At 44.1% G+C, this 22653-nt stretch overlaps 1 protein-coding gene across 1 annotated transcript; it reads right to left on the bottom strand.

The window, feature by feature from the left end:
- Window positions 1–505: 505 nt before the first annotated feature.
- On the bottom strand, window positions 506–22647 carry SARS1 (seryl-tRNA synthetase 1). Its single transcript, XM_006934990.4, has 11 exons — window positions 22435–22647; window positions 15514–15584; window positions 10283–10360; window positions 8874–9032; window positions 7756–7899; window positions 6834–6989; window positions 3717–3938; window positions 3030–3159; window positions 2603–2760; window positions 1277–1406; window positions 506–935 (listed from the first exon to the last, which is right to left on the bottom strand). The coding sequence occupies exons 1-11, from the start codon at window positions 22568–22570 to the stop codon at window positions 778–780; spliced, it is 1542 nt and encodes a 513-aa protein (XP_006935052.2). The 5' UTR covers window positions 22571–22647; the 3' UTR covers window positions 506–777.
- Window positions 22648–22653: the final 6 nt, after the last annotated feature.

The raw sequence follows: 22653 nt of genomic DNA, 5'->3' as shown, positions 1-22653 counted from the left end.
GGCCAACTGGCCATTAGGGCAACAGAGGGAGCACGAGAGAAAGGAGGAAATATCCTTCCTCCCTCCCTTCTGTTCTTCTGGTTGGTCTCCCACTTGGGGGTGACTGGGTAAGAGAAGCAGGTGTTAATAAGGCTCCAACTTGTGCTCCTGAATCTGGGGACTGTGGGATTAAACACAGTCTCATCTTTCCTGTGGTTTCACAGCCTCCTGCCCTTCCCATGGAGCCCATCCTAGGGAACAGAAGCACCGTGAGGCTTTTTATGTCAACTCTGGCCTCTAAGCTAGTCTTACCTAACTGCTTTTAAGCAGGGTCAGATTTACAGGGGAGGATCTGGCCCTTCTGCAAGCTTGTGTGTCTAAGACAAAGTTTTCACTCTCCCCTAGAGCCCTTCCTAATCTACCCCTGCCTTCACCTACCTTCTCAAAGGTTGTCTGACTTGCTAAATGGAACAGCCTTCTTTAGAAGGAAAAGCAGAAGTGTGGTTCCAGGGACAACTGTCAGAGACAGGGTTCGAGCCCTGGGCAGAAGACTGTGGAATAGTCCTAGCCTTCCCCAGAGATGCTTTATTACATGGTTTCATCAGTCATCAGTGATTGGATCCTATGCCCATGCAAAGAGACAGGAACGTTGTATTGTACACGGCAGACTGTTCCCCTTTTAGCAATGCAGTCAGATGGGGCGGGGACGAGTGGGTGCTTGGCTTCCCTGCCCGTGGGCAGGTTCTGAGATCCCAGCTGACAGAAACGAAAGCCTGACAAACCGGGAGGAAGGAATGTTCAAGAATCAGTGACCTCCATGTTCTGCAGCCGGCTTTCTAGGGGGACATCTCTTGCTGCCCCTTTCTTTTTGCTGCCCTCATGCTGCTTCTTCTGCTTCTTTGATGGCTCCTGGTCAATGGGGGCAGGCTTCACAAAAGGGATCAGTTCTTGGAGACCTGGAAGAAGAGAGCCAATCAAATAACCTATCGTATCTCAGGAGTCAAAGCCCAAGGACCTCTGGGGAGAGTTCCACAAGACAATGATCCCTATGAACAAAAGGGCACCCACGATGGCAACTGGTTTCATTAATTCTTTTCTTCCCCAGTCTGAATTTTAGCTGCACTTGAATGTCATACCTGTACTGGCTACTCTTTCAACTTTGCCCCCTGTAACGCCTAGCACCAGAGGATAGGCAGAGTTTGGGAACAAGAAAAGCTGGTACATTCTGAAAGGGGCTTGCCATGCAGAAGAGTATGAAGACAGAAGAGGAGGAAGATGGCCGGGCAGGGAGTTTTACCTGGCGGCATGAACTCCTTCAATTTCTCAGGCACAACAATGCCCTTCTCTGTCTGGTAGTTCTCCAGGATGGCGCAGATGGTGCGAGTGGTGGCGCACATCGTGGCATTGAGCATGTGGACAAACTCTACCTGTGAAGACAGGGTCCCCACAGGGAACACGAAACTCAGCCTGGTCTTACTCATGACCAGGAACCACCCACTCAGCCAGACTTCCCAACTGTAGATTTCCAAATCAAAATCATTATTGATCTTTTTCTGGATTTGAATTAAGATGCCTTAGGTCTCCGTGAGCGACAAGTGGTAGGCCCCAGCAAATGGAGGAGAGCCAGGCCCTTTAGGGGGAGGAGGAAACTAACAAGGGGCCTCTCCCTTTTACCCCTTTCAAGTCCCTTCAAGACTTGGAAAACATTAGGGCCTGAGAATTGGGTTTGAAGAGATAAGCCTACAAACCCAGACCTTCTTTGGTGAGAGGGAAGACACTGCCTTCAACTTGTTTTCTATAGACAAATGGTGATTATCCTTTATCTGGAGTCACAGAAAACAAAGTCCAAAAGAGAAAAGCTAGAATTACCTTGTAGAATAGAGCTAGATTCAGGTTTCTATCTAAAAGGACTCAGGGCACCTAGGTGGCTCAGTTGGTTAAGCATCTGACCTTGCTCAGGCCATGATCTCACAGTTTGTGGGTTTGAGCCCCGTGTCGGGCCCTGTGCTGACAGTACAGAGCCTGGAGCCTGCTTCAGATTCTGTGTCTCCCTATCTGCCTCTCCCCTGCTGTCTCTCTCTCTCTCAAAAAAAAAAAAAACATTAAAAAAAATTTTTTTTAAAGGACTCAGTCCTGGGACGCCTGGGTGGTTGGGTAGTTGGGTCTGATTATTGATCTCAGCTCAGGTCATGATCTCACAGTTCTGTTCAGGAGACTGAGCTCCACATCGGGCTCTGCACTGACAGCATGGAGACTGCTTGGGATTCTCTCCTCTCCTTCTCTCTGCCCCTCTCCCATGCACGCACGCACACATACACACACACACACACACACACACACACACACACACACACTCTCTCTCTCTCTCTCTCTCTCTCTCTCAAAATAAATAAACTTAAAAAATACATACATACATACATACATACATACATACATACATACATACATAGATACACTCAGTCCTGATTCAGTAGAAGTCACTTTCAGGTTCCCTTTTTGGTCTAGACTGAGAAGCTCAGATTTTCCTATGATGCTGGGATAGAACATACTCCAAGGACTGAGAAATAAGATGGACCTATTCTGCACAAGGGCCCTATTTCCTGCCTCCCCAGGGGCCATCTACCTTGTCCATCATCTTCTTGGTTTGCCCGTATCGGATTCGGAGCCGGCGAGCCTGATAGTCTGTGCAGTTAGAACAGGAGACTAACTCACGGAAGGCTCCGGAGCCCGGAAACCAGGCCTCCAGGTCAAGCTTCTTACTGGCAGCATGATTCAAAGAACCTGTAAGGGAAAACCCCTAGAATTCATGAAGGAGGGATGGGATTTCACAAGACTGACCTTTAGCAAACCTGCAGAATTCCTTAATTTACATCCTCTCCCCAGAAGCGAAATCACGCCCAGATATTCTTATCACCAAACACTCCCAAGTGATAAGAGTGTGATGCTTTAATTAATGTGGCAATTAATTGGATCGTGAGCTATTTTGCTCTGTGTGGCAGCCCTGCTGGTGAGGGTGGTGTTTGTGCGACGCGGGAAAGGGACGCTGATACCTGAGACAATATTCACAATGTGGTAAGGGATCCCCAAAGACTGGTAGAAGTCCTCTGCGGTAGCAATCATCTCTTCAAACATCTCCCATGACTTGTTGTCGTGTGGTGACGAGTAGACAAACTGTTCAATCTGCAGAGGAGGACCCAAGGAGACCGTGACGACAGGACAGGGCTGAAGTGGGAGATATCTTTGCAGTGAAGACCTCTTCCCACACCCCTGGGAGTCAGGTGAGGCTGGGGCCCCACATGAGGTTGGCGCTGGACTGGACTGGGGCCGCAAGAACAAATGCTACGTGGAGCTCTTGCCCTGTGCACACCAGGTACTGTTCTAAGTACTTTATCCCATCAACTAGTTGAATCCTCACCGCAGGCCTAATGAGGGACGTGCTATTATTATCCTCCTTTTGCAGAGGAGAAAACTGAGCACAGAGAGGAGAAGCAGTTTGTTCAAGGTTACACAGCTGCTAAGTGTTGGAGCTGGCGCTGGGACTCAGGCAGCCTGGTTCCAGAGTCTGTGCTCACAGCCACTCCAGCACGCGCTTCTTAGGCAGAAACAGATGTAGGCGGCGAGAGGGAAGAGCGAAGCCGGGGTGGGTCCGAGTAACACAGATCGTGCCTCTCCTCTAACCACCCCGGAGAGATGCATGGAAGAAGGGTCCTACTCCTCACCCTGACCCGACCACTCACCTTCTCAAACTGATGGACTCGAAAGATGCCGCGGGTGTCTCGGCCATGGGAGCCCACCTCCTGGCGAAAGCAGGTGGACAGGCCGGCATACTTGATTGGCAGATCCTCGGGCCGCAGCCACTCGTCCCGGTGCAGAGCAGCTATAGGCTGCTCTGATGTGGCAATCAGGTATTTCTCATCATAGGAGTTGTCATCCGACTTTTCACTGCCTTTGCCAATCACCTGTAGGAGGAGGGACCTTTATTAGTTAAGAGTGAGGGGTGAGGACCGCAGCTAGAAGAAACCACAGGGAAGATTTGAGTGACGGGATGGGGAGAACTGACTTCAATCCCTGCCTGGAAGTGAGCAGGGGAAGCTAAAAAGACAAAAGAGGGAACAGGTCACTCCAAAAGGGGATCCCTAGCAGAGATCAAAGAAATGCAAATTAAAAGGAGGTAAGATATTCTGATAATATTTTATCTATCTAATAAATGAGACCTTTATGAATAATGTACAGTGGCCAATGACGGTTGGCTGTGCTGGTAGCAATATAAATGAATCCACTTGCCAAATGTTTGTTAGGTGTTTACGAAGTGCCAAGTTTGCCACTGCTGGGCAAAAGGAGACCCGGGCTCTGCTTTCGGGGTGCTTGTGAGTTAGTCTAGGATTATTCTCCTTGAAGAATCACTTTGGTGTTCAGCTGAAGAAAGTAACGCAGAAGAAAAAAAGGTAGAAACAGGGCAAAGTTCATTGTAACATGACTTAATGATGGCAAAAAAGGAAGCCCCCCCTAAATATTTCAACAAGGGAAGAGCCAACAATCCTACATCACAGCCATGTAATATTATGTAACCATTAAAAAATGATGGTTATGAAGACCACGAAGTAACACTGAAAAATGATATTGATGTAATGCTGAGGCAATCTATATACATTGTGATTAGAAGTAGTGGAAAATGATAGATGTATGAAAAAAGCCCCAAAAGGATATTAAAAATGTCAACTGTTGTATTAGGAATTGGGAAAGATGATGATTTCTCCCCATCATTTCCAAACTTTGTCATGTGGTATTATTTTAATTTTAAAAAAAGGAGGGAGGAAACTTCCTCTGGGTTAGTGCTGGGGGACCCGGAAGACTACGTTGCTACTTGACCATGGGAATTTAGCCTCTTATGAGGCTACCCACATACAATGTAGAAAAACTCCAGAGCTATGCAGTCTAATACAGTATATAGCCACTAGCCACCAATGGCTCTTTAAATTAAATTAAAATTTTGGGGCGCCTGGGTGGCTCAGTTGGTTGAGCGTCTGGCTTCGGCTCAGGTCATGATCTCGCAGTCTGTGAGTTCAAGCCCCGAGTCGGGCTCTGTGCTGACAGCTCAGAGCCTGGGGCCTGCTTCGGATTCTGTGTCCCCCTCTCTCTCTGCCCCTCCCCCACTCATGCTCTGTCTCTCTCTGTCTCAGAAATAAATAAACATTAAAAAAAATTTTTTTTTAAAATAAATTAATTAAATTAAAATTTAGTTCCTTGGCTTGCACTAGCCACATTTCAAGTGTTCGATGGCCACATGTGGCTGGTGCTGCCAAACTGGATAGTAGATACAGAACATTCCCATCACTGCAGAGAGTTCTACTGGACAACGCTGCTCCAGAGAATTCACACACTGAGGTTATTAGGCAAGAAGTGCCAGCCCAGACTCTCACTACTGAGACCCGTGACTCTCCCTGTATATGGATCCAAGAAGCATCCGGAAAAGAGAGGGAGGGAGAATGTAGGAAACATAAAGGGCACTTGCCACCTAGTGTGCCTCTCATAATCCTCCATATAAGCTTCTCCCTGGTGTTACCTGAAGGGCATCCTTCTAAAGCTCTGTTAGTGATTATCCAATCTTGGGGTTGAGATAAGGAAAAAAAGAAAAGAGAAAACCGGTTTCAGCTGATACATGAACACATTCCTCTCCTCATTAAAAGAAAGAAAGAAAGAAAGAAAGAAAGAAAGAAAGAAAGAGAAAGAAAGAAAGAAAGAAAGAAAGAAAGAAAGAAAGGGAAGGAGCTCCTGAGTTAAGTGTCCGACTTCCACTCAGGTCACAAACTCATAGTTTGTGAGTTCGGGCCCTGCATTGGGCTCTCTGATGTCGGCACAGAGTGGGCTTCGCATCCTCCGTTCCCACCCCCTATTCTGGTCCTTCCCAACCTGTGTGTGTGCACACGTTATCAAAAATAAACCTGTAAAACATTTTAATTTAAAAAAATTAAAAGAAAGAAAGAGAAGAGAGGCAGGACATCAAGGTTACACTAATCATCAGAGTTTAGAAAACATTTTGCTTCCCAATGCATCTTGAATGAAAGCCTAACTAGAAGTCATCAATAGGACCCAGTGGGAAGAAGTTCTAACTATTAAACTCCTCTCTCTACCTAAGAGAAGTCAAGTGAGCCCAAGAGCATTGTCTACCTCCTTCCCAGTAGGAGCAAAGTGGCCCCCTTCTTACAGAAGGAGGACGGAGGACAAGTGAAAAGTGGACTATGCTGTGAGGGGCAGCTGTTAGCAGAGACACTCTAGAAATTCTACATGCTAGGCAGACTGCGGGTGCCACAGCTTGGTGTTGGAGTCAGCTCATCAGAACGACCCTCTGACTCTCAACTTGAATAGCTCTGGCTCTCCCTGAGATGGTCCATGATTGGGAAAGAGGCACAACCCGGAAGCCACATCCAACCCAAGGAAAATATGTCTCACCCTCCAGAAGCAACTAGTCTGGGGCTAGGAGTAGGAGGATACAGGAAGATCAGCCACTTCTATAATTTTCTTTTGTCCCAAGCACTCAAAAATGTGCTTCTTTTCAAAGCCCATGGTATTAAAGTATGCTCAATTTAGATAAATCATACAGATTATCTGGGGAAAGATAATATAGACTCTATGAATGCACTGTCCAGTATGGTAGCCACTAGACACATGTAGCTATTTAAGGTAAAATTTAACAAAGATTAAAATTGTACTAGCCACATTTTAAGTGCTCAACAGCCATGATACAGAATATTTCCATCATGGCAGCAAGTTCTACTGGTCAGCACTGCTCTGTATCTTTGAAGTTAAACGTTGTAACTTAAGGCATTCTGCCACACTGCCCCAGGCTTACTCACCTTATACAGTTCTTCGTCAAACTGGCTGAGCTGTGCCACTTCCTGCATGACCTCCTTCCTCATGAAAAAGGGAGTATAAATGGGAGTGTAGCCCCGACTCCCCAAAGTGCGAAGGGCATACTGGATGAGCGCCTGTTCCAGGAATACCAGGACCCCCTAAAGGAGCAGAGACACGGCATTGTGTGATTGGGTTCTATCGCCATCATGTTTATCTGCTAGAACTTAACACTCAGAGGCAACTGGGGACACACAGGAGGCCAGCAAAGACCGTGAACCCCAACAGTTGACCCAAGAGATTCCTTCTTAACATCAATGCCCAGCACGTCATCTAGGCACACTGTAAGGAGAAACAAAGCGAGGCAAAAAGGATTCTTTGTCCAGGGTGCACAGGAGGACTTTCTTGCAGTAACTCTCACGACACTGGACTCATGTGTGTATGGAGAGCATGTTTATGTATGTGTATATACGTACAGTATCTCCAAAATTATTTTCCCATGTTCCTCTGGAAGTCTTCCCTGAATTTATCTGCCCTCTGTCCCAACTACTCTGGGTTTGTTGCCTCTACCTACCTGTTCTCATAGTCCTCTGGGCTTATTCACACCCCAGCACTCATTGACTTGGGCTCGACTCTGTTGTCTGCTGGTCCAAGTACACTAAGCTCCTTAAAAGCAGACTGTTGTGATTCAGTCAGTGCAACATATATTCATAACAGAGGGTCACTTAGTGGCTCTTGTTCTAGGGGATCCTGATAAGCACTTTCCTGGCTCAGAAAGAGAACTGCATCTACTGCCAGTAAGTGTGCAGAAGAAAGGCAAGAACAAGTGCTGGATTTGTGGGCTCCTTTAAGTAGGTTATGTTTTCTGCACATATTGTTTTTAGCTCCTTTTTTATAATCCCATCGCTATGGGTTCCTGACTCTTACCTTCAGGAAGTAGCCTCGACTTCCAGCCACCACGGCCCCCTTTTCGCCTTCAAAGCCATCTACCATCACCACCAGGTCCACGTGAGAGTACTTCTTCCTGACCGTACAGTCACCCCAGATCCTCTCGACTTTGTTGTCTGCATCCTAAGGAAAACAAGAACAGGAGAGAAAGATGCACAATCACTGAACCCCGCAACCTCCACCTTTCCACACCCCATTCCAAGAACAACCTAGAGCTTTGTGAAACTACTGCTGAACTCAAACACTAGGCTTTGGTCATTGTGTACAGAAACTAGGGAAGGGAATTTGCTAGAGAATCTGTGCTCAATAGAGAAATAATAATTCACAAACTCCTAGAAGCAATTATAGCCATGGAACTGAAATCATGAATTTCTAAGAGGTCTTTTTCTCACATTTTTTTACCCTTTTAAAGGACTCCTAGAAAATCCGCAACAGGACAACCCCCTCCCCCCCCAATCAGCATTGCCTGGGGTGCAGAGGAGAATGTAGATTTTTTTTTTTTCCAGGTTCTCATTGGTCCTGGGGCCACACGAGGGCGGGCTCAGGGCCCTGACCTCCCGAGTCTCCCACCCCAGGCAGCAGTGAGTTTAACACTCGTTCACCAGGGAATGAATGAAAGAGGCACAGATGGGCCTAGCCGCGGCTGGGGTGTCGGGGAACAAAGGCTGGGCTCAGAGCAGCTTTGTGCTGGGGAAGCTCCCACTCAGCAGGAAACTTTTATCATGCAGATTTCCCTTCAACCTGCAGCTTCTCAGCAGGGTGTGGGTGAGGGGTGAGGTTGATTTAGCAGATCCCTCCCACAGGACCCGCTGCTACCACGGGCAACACGCAGTGGAGGACAGCAGCCCGATTCAGAAGAGATTTCTGTGCCAGGAGTCTCCTCCTACCTGCTGTCTCTGCTACTTCCCGATCAGACAAGGATCTGACTCTTTCAATTCTCAATTGGTGGGCAGAGTGAATTTTACAAAAAGCCAGCTTCTGACACAAGGCATATTATACAGAGAGTGCCAGCATTTCCCTGTCCTCCTCCCGCCCCGCCCCATCCCCAACAGAGGCGAGCAGTGGAGGCAGCCGCCTGCTGTGACACCCACACCTACCTCGTCATTGCTGATGGGCACAGAGGGATGCAGAAGGTTCCCTATCTCTCGGAGGTTCTCAAACCGCTCTGCCTCCAACCTTACCCGCTCGGCATCACATTTTAGGATGGCTTCATCGATGAGGAGCCGGACTTTTTTGATTTGTGAGACTTTCAGGTTCTGTAGATGAACAGGCCAGCCAGTACTCAGGCCACAGCAGGTCAAGGATACAGCAGGAATAAGATTCTGCTGCCCTATTGTGCTCTAATGACAATCCTTGTGACAGCATTTTAAAAATTAACAATGAAGGCTTTCAAAGAACCAGTTTATCTCACACACACACACACACACACACACACACACACACACACACACACACAAACACACAATCTTGCCCGTAAAAACTCACTGGCATTTTCTTTTGGGGTACCTAAGGCAGAGATGGATAAATTCTGGCCATTCTTCTCATTTCCATATATCTCAGGGGTTTTAATACTGTAGCTCTTGTAAGAGCTCTTTCCCTTAACTTGTACTTTCTAGGGGTGCCTGGGTGGCTCAGTGGGTTGAGTGTCTGACTTCAGTTCAGGTCATGATCTCACAGTTTATGAGTTCAAGCCCGCTTCGGGCTCTGTGCTGACAGCTCAGATCCCGGAGCCTGCTTCAAATTCCATCTCCCTCTCCCTCTGCCCCTCCCCCTGCTCACGTTCTGTGTCTCTCTCTCTCTCTCTCTCTCTCTCTCTCTCTCTCTCAAATAAATAAACATTAAAAAGAAAACAACTTGTATCTTCTAATATTCCTAATTAAAACAACTTAGCACTCTTACATACTACATTTAACTGTTCCCTAGAAAGATTATAAATTTGTTAGGAGCAAGAGACTCTGTCTTAAGCTTATTTTGTATTCCTTCTTCCAAGTGTTTCAAACTGATTTCTTGGGGCTGGGAGCCCTTAGCAGGTTGGCCTGGACAGGAATAGCACCCCCAACCTAGCCCTTCAAGTGCAGCAACTCTGCTTTTGTGTATTTATTCCCTTGCCATGCTTTTGTGTTACAGGTTTTAAGAAAAGGTTCGATGACTAAAAAACTTGAAAATTACTCCCCTAGGTTCACTGTTGGGAATATTTAGCGAATTCCAGCAGACTGAAAAATTCCTGGACTTTGTGAAAACAGGTTCTATAAACCAAACATAGCTCAATTCCTTTTTTCTCTTCCTCCTACTCTCAACTTTTCCATTCCATCTGTCTCCATCTCTGCGATGTAACAAACACTCAGGTGGAGAGTACAACAAGAGCGGACGGGGCCACTTCCCGCTGCACACATTCAACGGTGCACAGTGCTATGTGGGGCAGAGTGTGAGCACTTGCTTGTCTGGGAATAAAGTTACAATGAAAGAACAGAAATCCAGCCTAGAAAAGGAAAGGACAATAACTTACAGCTAAAGTGTCTGCAGTGAGGTCATCAAGATTTAATACATCCTCCGGAATGGACTCATCCCCCACTGGCTCTTTTTTCTGCAGGGACAACAAAACAAAACGATATATTAAATGAAAGAAAAATTTTGACATAGTTTTAGAAGCGCACACCAAATTAGTATATAAACTAATCTAAAAGCTGCAACACATGAGAGGAAAAATTAGTAAACTGGAAGTGAGAAATCAAAGTTTCAAGTCCTTATTCTACCACTCTCTAGCTTTTTGATCCTCGCCAGATCAATTAACCCATCGGGGTCAGAGGGCTGACACCAACAGGAACGTGAGAAGAATGTCTGCCCTGGACATGAGGGGTTATGGACACCAAGAATGTGTGAAAATGCTCATACCATTGCTCAGTGGTGGGGCAGGTGCCTGGGTGTGAATTTGAGAATTCTGGTCAACTTGCTAAGAACAATCCCAGTGTTGAGCACCGGGGGTAAAGGGAAAAAATGGATGTGATGATAGAATATTAGGATGCCAAGGAAAACAAAATTTTTAAGGAAAAAAGTCACCAAATCTGGAACTAAGTTTAAAGCAATCAATGCAGTGTGGCAAAACGGCAGAATGTGCCCAGGGCTAGGTTTTCTCCTCTCTGGTTTCTCTTCTCCTGTTCTTTATGATAGTCTGCCAAATCGTTTCCAATCCTTGCCCAGAGCCATGAAGAAAATCATTTTAGGAGTCAAACTCTTCCCAAATGAAAAGCAGAAAGGGGCACCTGGGTGGCTCAGTCAGTTAAGTGTCTGACTCTCGGTTTTGGCTCAGGTCATAATCTCTTGATTCGAGTTTGAGCCCTGCATCTGGCTCCACACTGACAGTGCAGAGCCTGCACTGGATTCTCTCTCCCTCTCTCTTGGCCCCTCCCCCACTCACTCTCTGTCTCTCAAAATACATAAATAAACTTAAAAAAAAAAAAAAAAGAGCTAGGGGCGCCTGGGTGGACCAGTCAGTCGGTTGAGCGTCTGACTTTGGCTCAGGTTATGATCTCATAGTTCATGGGTTCAAGCCCCGTTGGGCTCTGTGCTGACAGCTCAGAGCCTGGAGCCTGCTTCGGATTCTGTGTCTCCCTCTCTCTCTGCTTCTCCCGGGCTCACACTCTCTCTCTCAAAAATAAATAAACATTAAAAAAAAAATAAAAAAAAAAAGGAGTTAAAGAAAATTATCAAAGGCCATTATAACAGGATATGTAAAACCTCAGCAAAACTTGCACAAAAACAAGGTGAGATTCAGAGCCTGTTTTATAACTACAAATCATGTACAATATCCTAAAGATGTCTTTAAATTCTATACATAAAACAATAGGCAATTACGTTTATACAACCTCATATACCACTGCACAAAACCGAGTCATAAGAAAGAACCAAATCTTTCAAGGGTAAAGCATAGAAATCCTTTAGATTTATTACACAATCACATACACCAAAGTGAAAAGCCAGGATGCTAACCATAACTCACATCCTTCAGTGACTCAAGCGAACTCATCTTAAAAAGTGGCTAAAGTCCAGGGGCGCCTGGGTGGCTCAGTCGGTTAAGTGTCCAACTTCAGCTCAGGTCACGATCTTGCAGCCTGTGGGTTTGAGCCCTGCATCCGGCTCTATGCTGACAGCTCAGAGCCTGAAGCCTGCTTTGGATTCTGTGTCTCCCTCTCTCTGTCCCTGCCCCATTCCCACTCTGTCTCTCTCTCAAAAATAAACATTAAAAAAAAAAAAAAAAAAAAAAAAACAGCAGCAAAAGTCTGAAAATACCAGAATGAGTTTTGTTAAGTACAAGCATAGACTACTGAGGTAGGAAAAAATGGCCTCAAATCTCAAGGTTTTCCATATCTAGTAGCCAAGATAGGCTGAGGCTCCTTGCTATCTGATAATTCCTCTGGGTAGCAAATTCAAGTTCCGAGTTCAAGTTCTGGGCCTGGAACTAACTTATGATGTGATTTTAGGAAAGCCCCTTAATTTCCTAAGCCTATTCTCTTACCCTTTTAATAAGGTTGACAAATATACTATACTCTAGGTTTGCAGCAAATTTCAAAACCAAAATGAGATGTACACAAAAGGTTTTTCAATACTTTCCAGCGCTATACAAATGAAAGCACTAAGACCATTCTAATGGACAGTAAGGGAGAACACTCGTTGCGGGACTACAGTAAAGGGATCTAAGAATGCCACTGCAAATGAAAACACTTCCATCTTCTTGCTAGGATAATACTTGGCTGACACTATATATACGCCCCAAAGAATACAGACAGGAGCATACACTGGAATTAGCATAATTATGGGGCCTCTGACATGCAAATGATTAAGCATCATGAGTCCCAAAGGAAGAAAACTATATGATCATTGATACCAATTTCCACAGCCAGTCACAAGCTGAAAGTATAACAAGATACTGTTAGAGAGAAGGATTCAGATTATCATGAAGTGTAAGGTGCTAGAATCTGGAAGAACTCTTTTTGTTATGCTCTTTACTAGCTCAGGTTCCAAAATTTCATGTTTTGGTTTAGTTTAGAGGTTTACAACTTAAAAATGAGACAGATTTTAGGGAGCATTTAATATGTTTTTTAAATATGATTAAGGGGATGTGGCGCTTGGGTGGCTCAGTTGGTTAAGTCAGACACTTAACCAACGGCTCAGGTCACAATCTCACAGTCTGTGAGTTTGAGCTCTGCATCGGGCTCTGTGCTGGCAGCTTGGAGCCTGGAGCCTGCTTCGGATTCTGTGTCTCCCTCTTTCTCTGCCCCTCCCCCATTTATGCTCTATCTCCCTTTCTCTCAAAAAGAAAAGAAAACATTCTGGGGCACCTGGGTGGCTCAGTCGGTTAAGCATCCGACTTCAGCTCAGGTTATGATCTCACAGTTTGTGGGTTCAAGCCCTGGGTCAGGCTCTGTGCTGACAGCTCAAAGCCTGGAGCCTGCTTCAGATTCTATGTCTCCCTCTCTTTCTGACCCTCCCCCGCTCATGCTTGGTCTCTCTCTCAAAAATAAACATTAAAAAAATTTTTTTAAATAAATATAACAAAACTTCAACAAAAAATTTTAAAAACGATTAAGGGGATAAGAGGACTTTTTTTTAAGAGACTTTTTTTTTTTTAACGTTTATTTATTTTTGAGACAGAGAGAGACACAGCATGAATGGGGGAGGGGCAGAGAGAGAGGGAGACACAGAATCGGAAGCAGGCTCCAGGCTCTGAGCCATCTGCCCAGAGCCCGACGCGGGGCTCGAACTCGCGGACCGCGAGATCGTGACCTGAGCTGAAGTCGGACGCTCAACCGACTGAGCCACCCAGGCGCCCCAAGAGGACTTTTTTTTAAATGAGTAAATCTTTCATTCTTTTTTAAAATTTATAAAAGATTATTTATTTATTTATTTATTTATTTATTTATTTATTTATTTTTGAGAGAGAGAGAGAGAGAGAGAGAGAGAGAGAGAGTGCACAAACACCAGCAGGAGAGGGGCAGAGAGAGAGGGAGACATAGAATATGAAGCAGGCTCTAGGCTCTGAGCTGTCAGCACAGAGCCCGATGTGGGACTTGACTGCACAAACTGTGAGATCGTGACCTGAGCTGAAGTTGGACATTCAATCGATGAGCCACCCAGGTGCCCCGAGGATATTTCTGAAGAAAGATTAAAAACATCAACTATTCTGGATACCAAAGCAAGCCCAAGCTGAAACTTAACATTCTCCAAGCAAGGAAAGAGTTTTTGGATGAAAACCAGTAACTACTTGCCCTCTGTTGTTACTTGCACTTGCTGAAGAACTACAATGTTGTAGGCATTGTGCCAGGTTCTCCACATTTAAAAACTTTAGTTCTTCCAGTTCTGTTCTGTAGGTGAATGTTAACACTGACATTTCACAGATGAGAAAACCGAAGCTCAGAAGTGTACTTGGCTGAAGCCACACAGCTAGCAATCCAGGATCTGAACTCCTTATCTGTGCTCTTTTCATTAAACAGCACGATGACACGGAGACAAAGAATCTCAAGTCCACCATAAGAAAACCTTTCTGGCACTGTAGGTTGAGCTTAAGAAATAACTGGACAAGGGGCGCCTGGGTGGCCCAGTCGGTTAGGCAGCCGACTTCAGCTCAGGTCATGATCTAGCGGTTCGTGAGTTCGAGCCCCATATTGGGCTCTGTGCTAACAGCTCAGAGCCTGGAGCCTGCTTTGGTTTCTGTGTCTCCCATTCTCTGCCCCTCCCCCACCCACGCTCTGACTCTGTCTCTCTCTCTCTAAAAAATAAACATTAAAAAAAACTTAAAAAACAAGAAATAAGTGGACAAGATTACTGGTGGAATTTATATTCTTATTATAAGAACAAAATAGATAATGGGGCGCCTGGGTGGCTCAGTCAGTTGGGCGTCTGACTTCGGCTTGGGTCATGCATGATTTTGCAGTCCGTGGGTTCGAGCCCTGCATCGGGCTCTGTGCTGACAGCTCAGAGCCTGAAGCCTGACTAAGATGTTGTGTCTCCCTCTCTCTCTCTGCCCCTCCCCCACTCACACTCTGTCTCTCAAAAATGAATTAAAATGCATTAAAAAAAGTAAAAAAAAAAAAAAAAGAACAAAATAGACAACGAATGAGCAATGTGGCAAGAATCTTATCTTGCTGCAGACCGAATGTCTGTGTCCTCCCAAAATCTGTATGTTGAAACCTAATCCTGTGTGATGGTATTTGGAAGTGGGGTCTTTCAGAGTAAATTAGACCGTGAAGGCAAAGCCCTCATCAAAGAGATTAGTGCTCTCCTTATAAGAGACCCCAGAGAGCTCTTTTCTATCATGTAAGGATACAACAAGAGGCCTGCCTATGAACCAGGAAGCGGGTCCTCACCAACATGGAATCTGCCAGCTCCTTGATCTTGGACTTACTGGTCTCCAGAACTGTGAGAAATAAACTTCCCTTGTTTATAAGGCACCCAATCTATGGTACTCTGTTATAGCAGCCTGAAAGGACTAAGACATATCTGAAGACAGAAGATGGACTCACCTTTCCCTGAAGGTGCCTCTTAGTTCCCTTCCCCACTTCCTTCTTCTTTTATTTTTAAAATATTTTCCCCTGGTAAGAAATTCAGTATCTCCTAGAATTAGGTACTAAGAATTAAGTACCTCCTAGAATTAGGTACTAAGTTAGACACTTCATGAGGGTTAACCAAGAGCAAGATGAAACCCCTCTGCTCAAGTTCTCAAGGCTGTTACCATTCTCTCACCTTCATTTTCTCCCCAATTGTCTTGCTGCATAGGTTCTTCAGCTTGTTCAAGTTGTCTGCCCGAAATCGGCCTGAAGAAGAAAGAATCCAAGAATATACCAAAGACATGCACATAATTAAAACATCCCCCTCTCTTAATCATGGACCTTTAGGCAGAGCTAAAGGATCTCATGAAGCTGTGAAATCTTACAGCCTTAGAGCCCCCAATTTAGTTGGCATGTAGTGGTGACAATAGGATTACTTCAGCATTTGATGACTAGGAAAAGTCCCTTCTGGGACTGAAATTAGAAAGTATCACAAGCTGGATAATGTCACAGTAGAATAACACATCTGAGAAACCTGGAAAAAACTCAAGTAACTATAACTTGCTCAATTATCTTAAAATCCACTTAAAGAAACTACGTGATATGCGCTAGACTCTAGAAAGAGGGCAGTCTTGTTTCTAGTCCCATGAACTTGTGCCAGAAATGGTTAATGTTATTCCCTTTGCTTTGACATAAATCTCACCTGCGGCCTTGAGAGTAAGTTTCTTAAATTTTTTTTTTAATGTTTATTTATTTTTGAGACAGAGAGAGACAGAGTGTGAGCATGGGAGGGGCAGAGAGAGAGGGAGACGGAATCCAAAGCAGGTTCCAGGCTCTGAGCTGTCAGCGCAGAGCCCAATGCAGGGCTCAAACTCACGAACCATGAGATCACGACCTGAGCCGAAGTCGGATGCTCAACAGACTGAGCCACCCAAGTGCCCTGAGAGTAAGTTTCTTATACTTTAGTTTCTTTTGGGGAAGACAGTGCTCTAATCAGCCTATAGGGGTACTGTGGCCCAAATTAGCATGTCAGTATTGTGGTTCATTAGTCTAATTAGCAAAAGTTGGACCACTTGAATCTAAGCCTGAGTAGCAATACAGCAAAAATCAAGTTTTTGATAGGTGAAATGATGACTAGAAATGAGACAGCACCTAGGCAGCTATTTTCTAAGGTTTTGCTGAACTTGAACTAATAAACTTCAGCACAAAATGATGTAACTACTTTCTCATTCACTTATATTGATTAGAGAGATAGGAACAGAAGAGTGGTCACCAGGGTTGGAGGGGAGAGGGGAAAACAGAATGGACTACAAAGGGGCAGTGAGAGGGTCTCTGTGGTGATGGAACCGTTCTGTCCTGAGTGTGGCAGTTGTTATACAAACTTACACATGGGATAAAGTCGCATAGAACCACACACACACACACACACACACACACACACACACACACACACACACACAAAGTGCATGTAAAACTGGTGAAATCTGAATAAGGTCTGTGAATTGTGGCAATGTCAATTTCTTGGCTTTAATATTGTACCAGCTATACTAGATGTCGTCATTGAGGAAAACTGGGTGAAGGGTACACAGGACCTTCTTATACTATTTTTGCAACTCCCTGTGAATCTGTAACTATTTTGACATAAAAAGGTTTTAAAATTTTTATTTAGTCCCTATTTGCAAGGCCCTATGTTAAGTGCTGGCAATATAAAAGAAAATATCATGCTAGGTGTTGAAAAGAAAGAAAAGACAATTAAAAATAATATAACAATGCTGAATGTTTCAATCAATGAATATAGCATATCCCTTCATTATCTTTAATTTCTCAGGAATGTTTTGTAGTTTTCAGTGCAGGGATCTTGAACATCATTTATTAAAAGTATTCTAGATATCAGTGCTTTTTAATTATTATTTGTATCTAGAAATATCATTGGGGCGCCTGGGTGGCTCAATCGGTTAGACATCCGACTTCGGCTCAGGTCATGATCTCATGGTCCATGAGTTCAAGCCCTGCATTGGGCTCTGTGCTGACAGCTCAGAGCCTGCAGCCTCTTTGGATCCTGTGTCTATTTTTGAGAGAGAGAGAGACAGAGTGTGAGCAGGGGAGGGGCAGAGAGAGAGGGAGACACAGAATCTGAAGCAGGCTCCAGCGTCTGAGCTGTCAGCACAGATCTGGCCCAACGTGGGGCTTGAACTCACAAGTGGTGAGATCATGACCTGAGCCGAAGTCCGACGCTCAGCTGACTGAGCCAGGCACCCCAACATAAAAAATGTTTTTAAAGATTAAAAAAAAAAAAAAAAAGAAATATCATTGATTCTGTACATTACATACAGTGATCTTGCTAAATTTAATTCTAATAGTTTAGATGCTGCATACACAATCAAGTTATCTGCAAAAAATGACTTTAATTCTCTTTTTTACTGAGGTATAATTGACATATCTTACATTAGTTACATGTACAACATAATGATTTGATACTTGTATACACTGCAAAATGATTACCACAGTAAAGCTAGTTACCATCTGTCATCACATTCTATTCCAATCCTTTATTTCTTTTTCTTGCCTTGTCTAGAACCTTGCCTTGTCTAGAACCTCTAGCATGATGTGGATTAGAAGTGGTGATAGCAGATATCTTTGTCTTGTTCCCAACCTCAGGGGAGAAGCATTCAGTACTTCATCATTAAGAACATTAGCTATAGGCTTTTTGATAAATACCTATTATCAGATTAAAGTAGTTCCTTCTATTCCTAGCTTGCTGCATGGGAAAAATGAACTTGATCTCTATCTCACATCATACACCAAAACCAATGTGAGATGAATCATCCATCTAAATGTGAAAGGCAAGGTAATACAACTTCTAGAAAAAATATTGGAGAAACTCTTCAGGAACTTGGGATATGAAAAGACTTCCTAAAAAGAACACAGGAAGCATAAACTATAAAGAAGAGATCAATAAACTAGACTTCATAAAAATTAATTTCTATTCATTAAATGACTGAAAGAGTGAGAGGCAAGTCACAGACTGGGAGAAAATATGTGCAATACATACATCTGACAAGGTCTTATATCCAGAATGGATAAAGAATTCCTACAAATCAATAAGAAAAAGACAAACAAATAATAATTGGTCAACATCCTTGAACAGACACTTCTTAAGATAGGCTATCCAAGTACTAAGAGGTTTATGAACAGGTGCTCAATATCTTTAGTCATCAGGAAAATTCATATTAAAACCACAATGAGATACCACTACAAATCCACTAGAATGGCTAAAATTAAAAAGACTGCCAATACTAAGGGCAAGAATGTAGAACAACTAGAACTCTTCTTTTGCTAGTGGGAGTGTTCACTGTTATGACTACTTTGGATAACTATTTGGTAATATCTACTATCTCTAAACATGTCCCTACCTCATGATTCAGCAACTCTACTCCGGGGCATATACCTAACAGAAACGAGTGCTTATGTCTACCAAGAGACACACAAAACAATGTTCATAGCACCTTATTCATAACACCCTTAAATCGGTAGTAATCCAAATGGCCATCAGTAGAACTGATTGGAGTATTTATATGATGATTGGTATATTTACATAAGGGAGTACTGTACAACAATGAAAAAGAACCAACCACTGCTCCACATGAAAAGATGGAACAATCTTATAGGCATAATTTTGAGAGAAAGAAGGCACATACAAAAGTGTATATGCTATGTAAACCCATTTATATTAAGTCCAAAATCAGGCAAAATTAATTTATGGTGACAGAGGGCAGAATACTGGTATCTTTGGAAGGGGCACGAGAGAGACTGCTGGGATGCTGCGAATGTCTTTGATGTTGATCTGGATGGTGGTTACACAGGTATACAGATTTATAAAACCTATTAAGCTGCACATTAAAATTTGCATACTTTACTGAATATATTACATCTCAATAAAAATAAGCTTAGAAAGGTTGTATATCAAAATAGTGTAAACGCCACAACAAGATACATGAGATACAGAGAACACTCAACAAATGAGGTAGTGCTATGGGAACAGAGTTGGTTTAGCAAAGAGGGCTGATGGAAGTGGGGGCAGCAGCCTGGTAAGGAATATTCCAAGAAGAGGCAACAATCACAGGTGTGTGAAAGAGCATACAGGTAGCATAACAAGGCTAGAACAAAGAGTGGAGGGCATATGTTGGAGAGTGACAGAAGATGAGGCTAGGAAGACATGTGGAGCTTTGTAAATTATGTTAAGCAATTTGCATTTTTATGCTTTAGGGCAACACTGTCTGATATGGTAGCCGCTAGCTACCTGAGGCTACTGAGGATATGAAACATGGCAAGCCCAAATTGAGATATACTGTACGTGTAAAATATACATCGGATTCTGAAGACTTGTGAAAAAGAAAAAGGATGTAAAATATCTCAGTTTTTATACTGATCACATGTTGAACATTAATTTTTTACATATTGGATAATTTAATATCTTGCTAAAATTAATTTCCTAGGGTGCCTGGATGGCTCGGTTGAGTGACCAATTCTTGATTTTGGCTCAGGTCACGATCCCAGGGTCATGGGATGGAGCCCTGTGCCCGGCTCCGTGCTGAGTGTGGAGTCTGCTTAAGATTCTCTCTTTCCCCACTGCTCCTCTTCCCTGTTTGCGCACACTCTCTCTCCAAAATAAAATTTTAAAAAATTTTAATTTCTTGTTTTTCTTTCCCTTTTTAAGTGACTACCAGAAAATTTACAATCACACATGTGGCTCACATTATATTTCCATCAGACAGCGCTGCTTTAAGGTAAGAATGTCACTGCAAGACTTAAATCTGGATGTAAAATGATTAGATTTAAACTACAAAAAGATTACATGTTCTGGATGTGGCCCTACACTAGGTGACTCTGGGGTGAAGCTGAAAGCAGTTAGAAAGTTCTCCCAATGAGAAGGACCTGGCTTAAGGCGTGTGCAGTAGGGTTAAGTGGAAATAACTTCAACAGTTGGTAAAGAGAAATCTTGTGCAGGAGTGCACAGGCTAGATAGAATTCCTGTAATTAGTAGCAGATTTCAAGATACACTGAAATATAGTTGCTTTGGAAATAGTCGAGACAAATGCTCATCAGATGTCCAAATGTGTCCTTGCCATATTACTCTTTATTAAAAAGAAGAAATCGTAGTTTGAATCCTTGGAGTTAGAAGAGTTGTGGTCAACTCTGATGTGACACTATGACTCCAAGTTGTATCAGACATCTATGTTCCACACAAAGCCCTCGTGGCAAGTCTTCAAAGTCTACAGGCAGACAAATAGGTATACTTGTGAAGCCTGCTGTGTCCTCATTCAGGGAACATGATCTGAGTTTTTAATGTGGCTCTGGGTTACAAGTCCTTGTTGCAGCCAATAACAAAAGAACCCCAACCTCTGATCTGAGATTCAGACGTAAAAGAACCTCGATGTAAGATCTGTTGATGTCCAACTTGGGCAGCCAGTGACTTGGGAAACATCATGAACTTTTGGCTGCAAAGAAAGTATTAGGAAGGGATGTCGGGTAGAAAAGAATCAAATCAACAGGTATGTTGAAAATAAACTACATAAATTGTTTTTCATACAGAAGGGCATAGTGGCCTGAACAAAGAAACTATTTGTGAATTCCATAAACCTTTGTCAAACCCTTGCTAAGAACCAGGTACCTTGGTACCTTGCTAGGTATTGGGATTAAATGTATACATGTGTATATGTATATCCTGTATGTATATGTATACCCTAGCTACTAGGACATACAGGTGAATAAAACAACCTTGTCCCCAAAGAACTCATCCCTTTACCACATATCCACTCATCATGTAAGGGACAGAATTTCCTGTGGATGTGGATGTTATAGACAAGAGACTAACACATTCAAAGTCTTTAACGGCTGACACAAAATCTGATACGTCTGACTTCTGATTCAGTAAAAGTGTCCAGTCTAGTTTTTTTCTTCCATTTAATTCCATTGCAACTTAAAAATTCAGATTTACATGTGAAGCGGTGGTGGGATCTCACAGTCAAATACCACGTTAGAATGAATGAGACTACAGAATTAGCAGACAACAGGAATTAATCAAATACTCTTTTCCTACCCTATACCCTGATAAATTTAGGAAAATCAATTTTCCTAATAGAAATCCACCACATTTTTGGATAGCAAGTGCCTTTGCAGAGTGCTATCATAAAACTTGGCCCTCAGCTGGTTGCAGACCTATTGCATCAGACAAAAAAAAAAAAAAAAAAAAAGAGTCACATGTGCTTGACAGCTTCCGGCCAATCAGTGACTACTCCAGTTAATCCAGGCAGAGGTTGATAGGCAGAGCGTTCTCTGGTTTTATTTAGCTTCACGAAAGATGCCCGGATCAGTTCCAGGTTCTAGACCAACTCTGCTAACGTCTTTTCCGGAAAACTTGCACATATCACAATTAAACAGCCTTAATAGTTACAAGCTTGTTCTTGCCTCACCTCGCTTCTCTCCCCATGTCCGGTCAACTACGGAAAAGTCTTTCCTCGATTCTTACAGGTATGCCTGCAGGTCAGAGGGATGACCTTCCCCAAAGCTCGGAGATCTTTGTTTTTAGCCAGGAGCGGCTGCCTAAGTCTCAAAATACTTCCGATATGGGTGGACTGAAACTATTACGCTGCAACCGTGACTCAGTCTCAGGCTGGAGCCTTAGATCCTATCAAATTAGAGGGACACCACTCGGGGCTTACGGAAGATGAGAAAGGGACCTAAAGCGACCAAAGACAGGTGTTAGGAAAGGGGACCCTCCCACCCCAAACCTCCCGCTCTAGCTTTCTTCTGGCTACCCTTGCCGCAGGAAGGCTTGACAGCTCTTGATGCGCACGCGCCATGCTCCTCCCCAGACGACCAGAGAGCCGCACAGAGCACGCATGGAAGGCAGCTCCCACCACCCGGGCGGAGGGAAATGGTGGGACGGTCCCGGCTCGCCCCGTGCGTTTTAGGGGATAGTGAGAGCCTCGGAGTCACCGCAACCAGGGAGGGGACTGACGAGGGGCAGAAGCTGTGGTCTCAGGAGCGGTAACGAGATCAGAGAGATGAAGTTGGTATTAGAACCGTGGGACACCCTGAGCGTCCTGGTACTTACATCGTCGCCACTCGCCGTCTGCCTTCACCAGCTGATCTACTAGTCCCGGGTCCTTGAAGCGCTTCTCCTGCGTCTCTCGGATGAGGGCTGGGTCCCCTCCTTTATCTACCCGAAACAAATCCAGATCCAGCACCATCTTTCCTGCTCTCGGGCCACACTATGGGACGTGGAGAACGTACCACCGCAGCCACTGACCGCCGCACTGCGCCGGCGCGCTGA

This window comes from Felis catus, chromosome C1 (genome assembly GCF_018350175.1).
Source record: "Felis catus isolate Fca126 chromosome C1, F.catus_Fca126_mat1.0, whole genome shotgun sequence".
Classification (NCBI taxonomy): Eukaryota; Metazoa; Chordata; class Mammalia; order Carnivora; family Felidae; genus Felis; species Felis catus.
This window is presented reverse-complemented; position numbering and strand designations above follow the sequence as displayed.

Excerpts from the sequence above, each read along its gene's own strand:
- SARS1 (XM_006934990.4), bottom strand. The coding sequence starts at position 22,570 with ATGGTGCTGGATCTGGATTTGTTTCGGGTAGATAAAGGAGGGGACCCA. Across the intron at positions 7,900-8,873 it reads TGCCCATCAGCAATGACGAG|GATGCAGACAACAAAGTCGA; the intron begins GTAGGTGTGGGT and ends TGTTTTCCTTAG. Across the intron at positions 1,407-2,602 it reads CCAAGAAGATGATGGACAAG|GTAGAGTTTGTCCACATGCT; the intron begins GTAGATGGCCCC and ends CTGTCTTCACAG.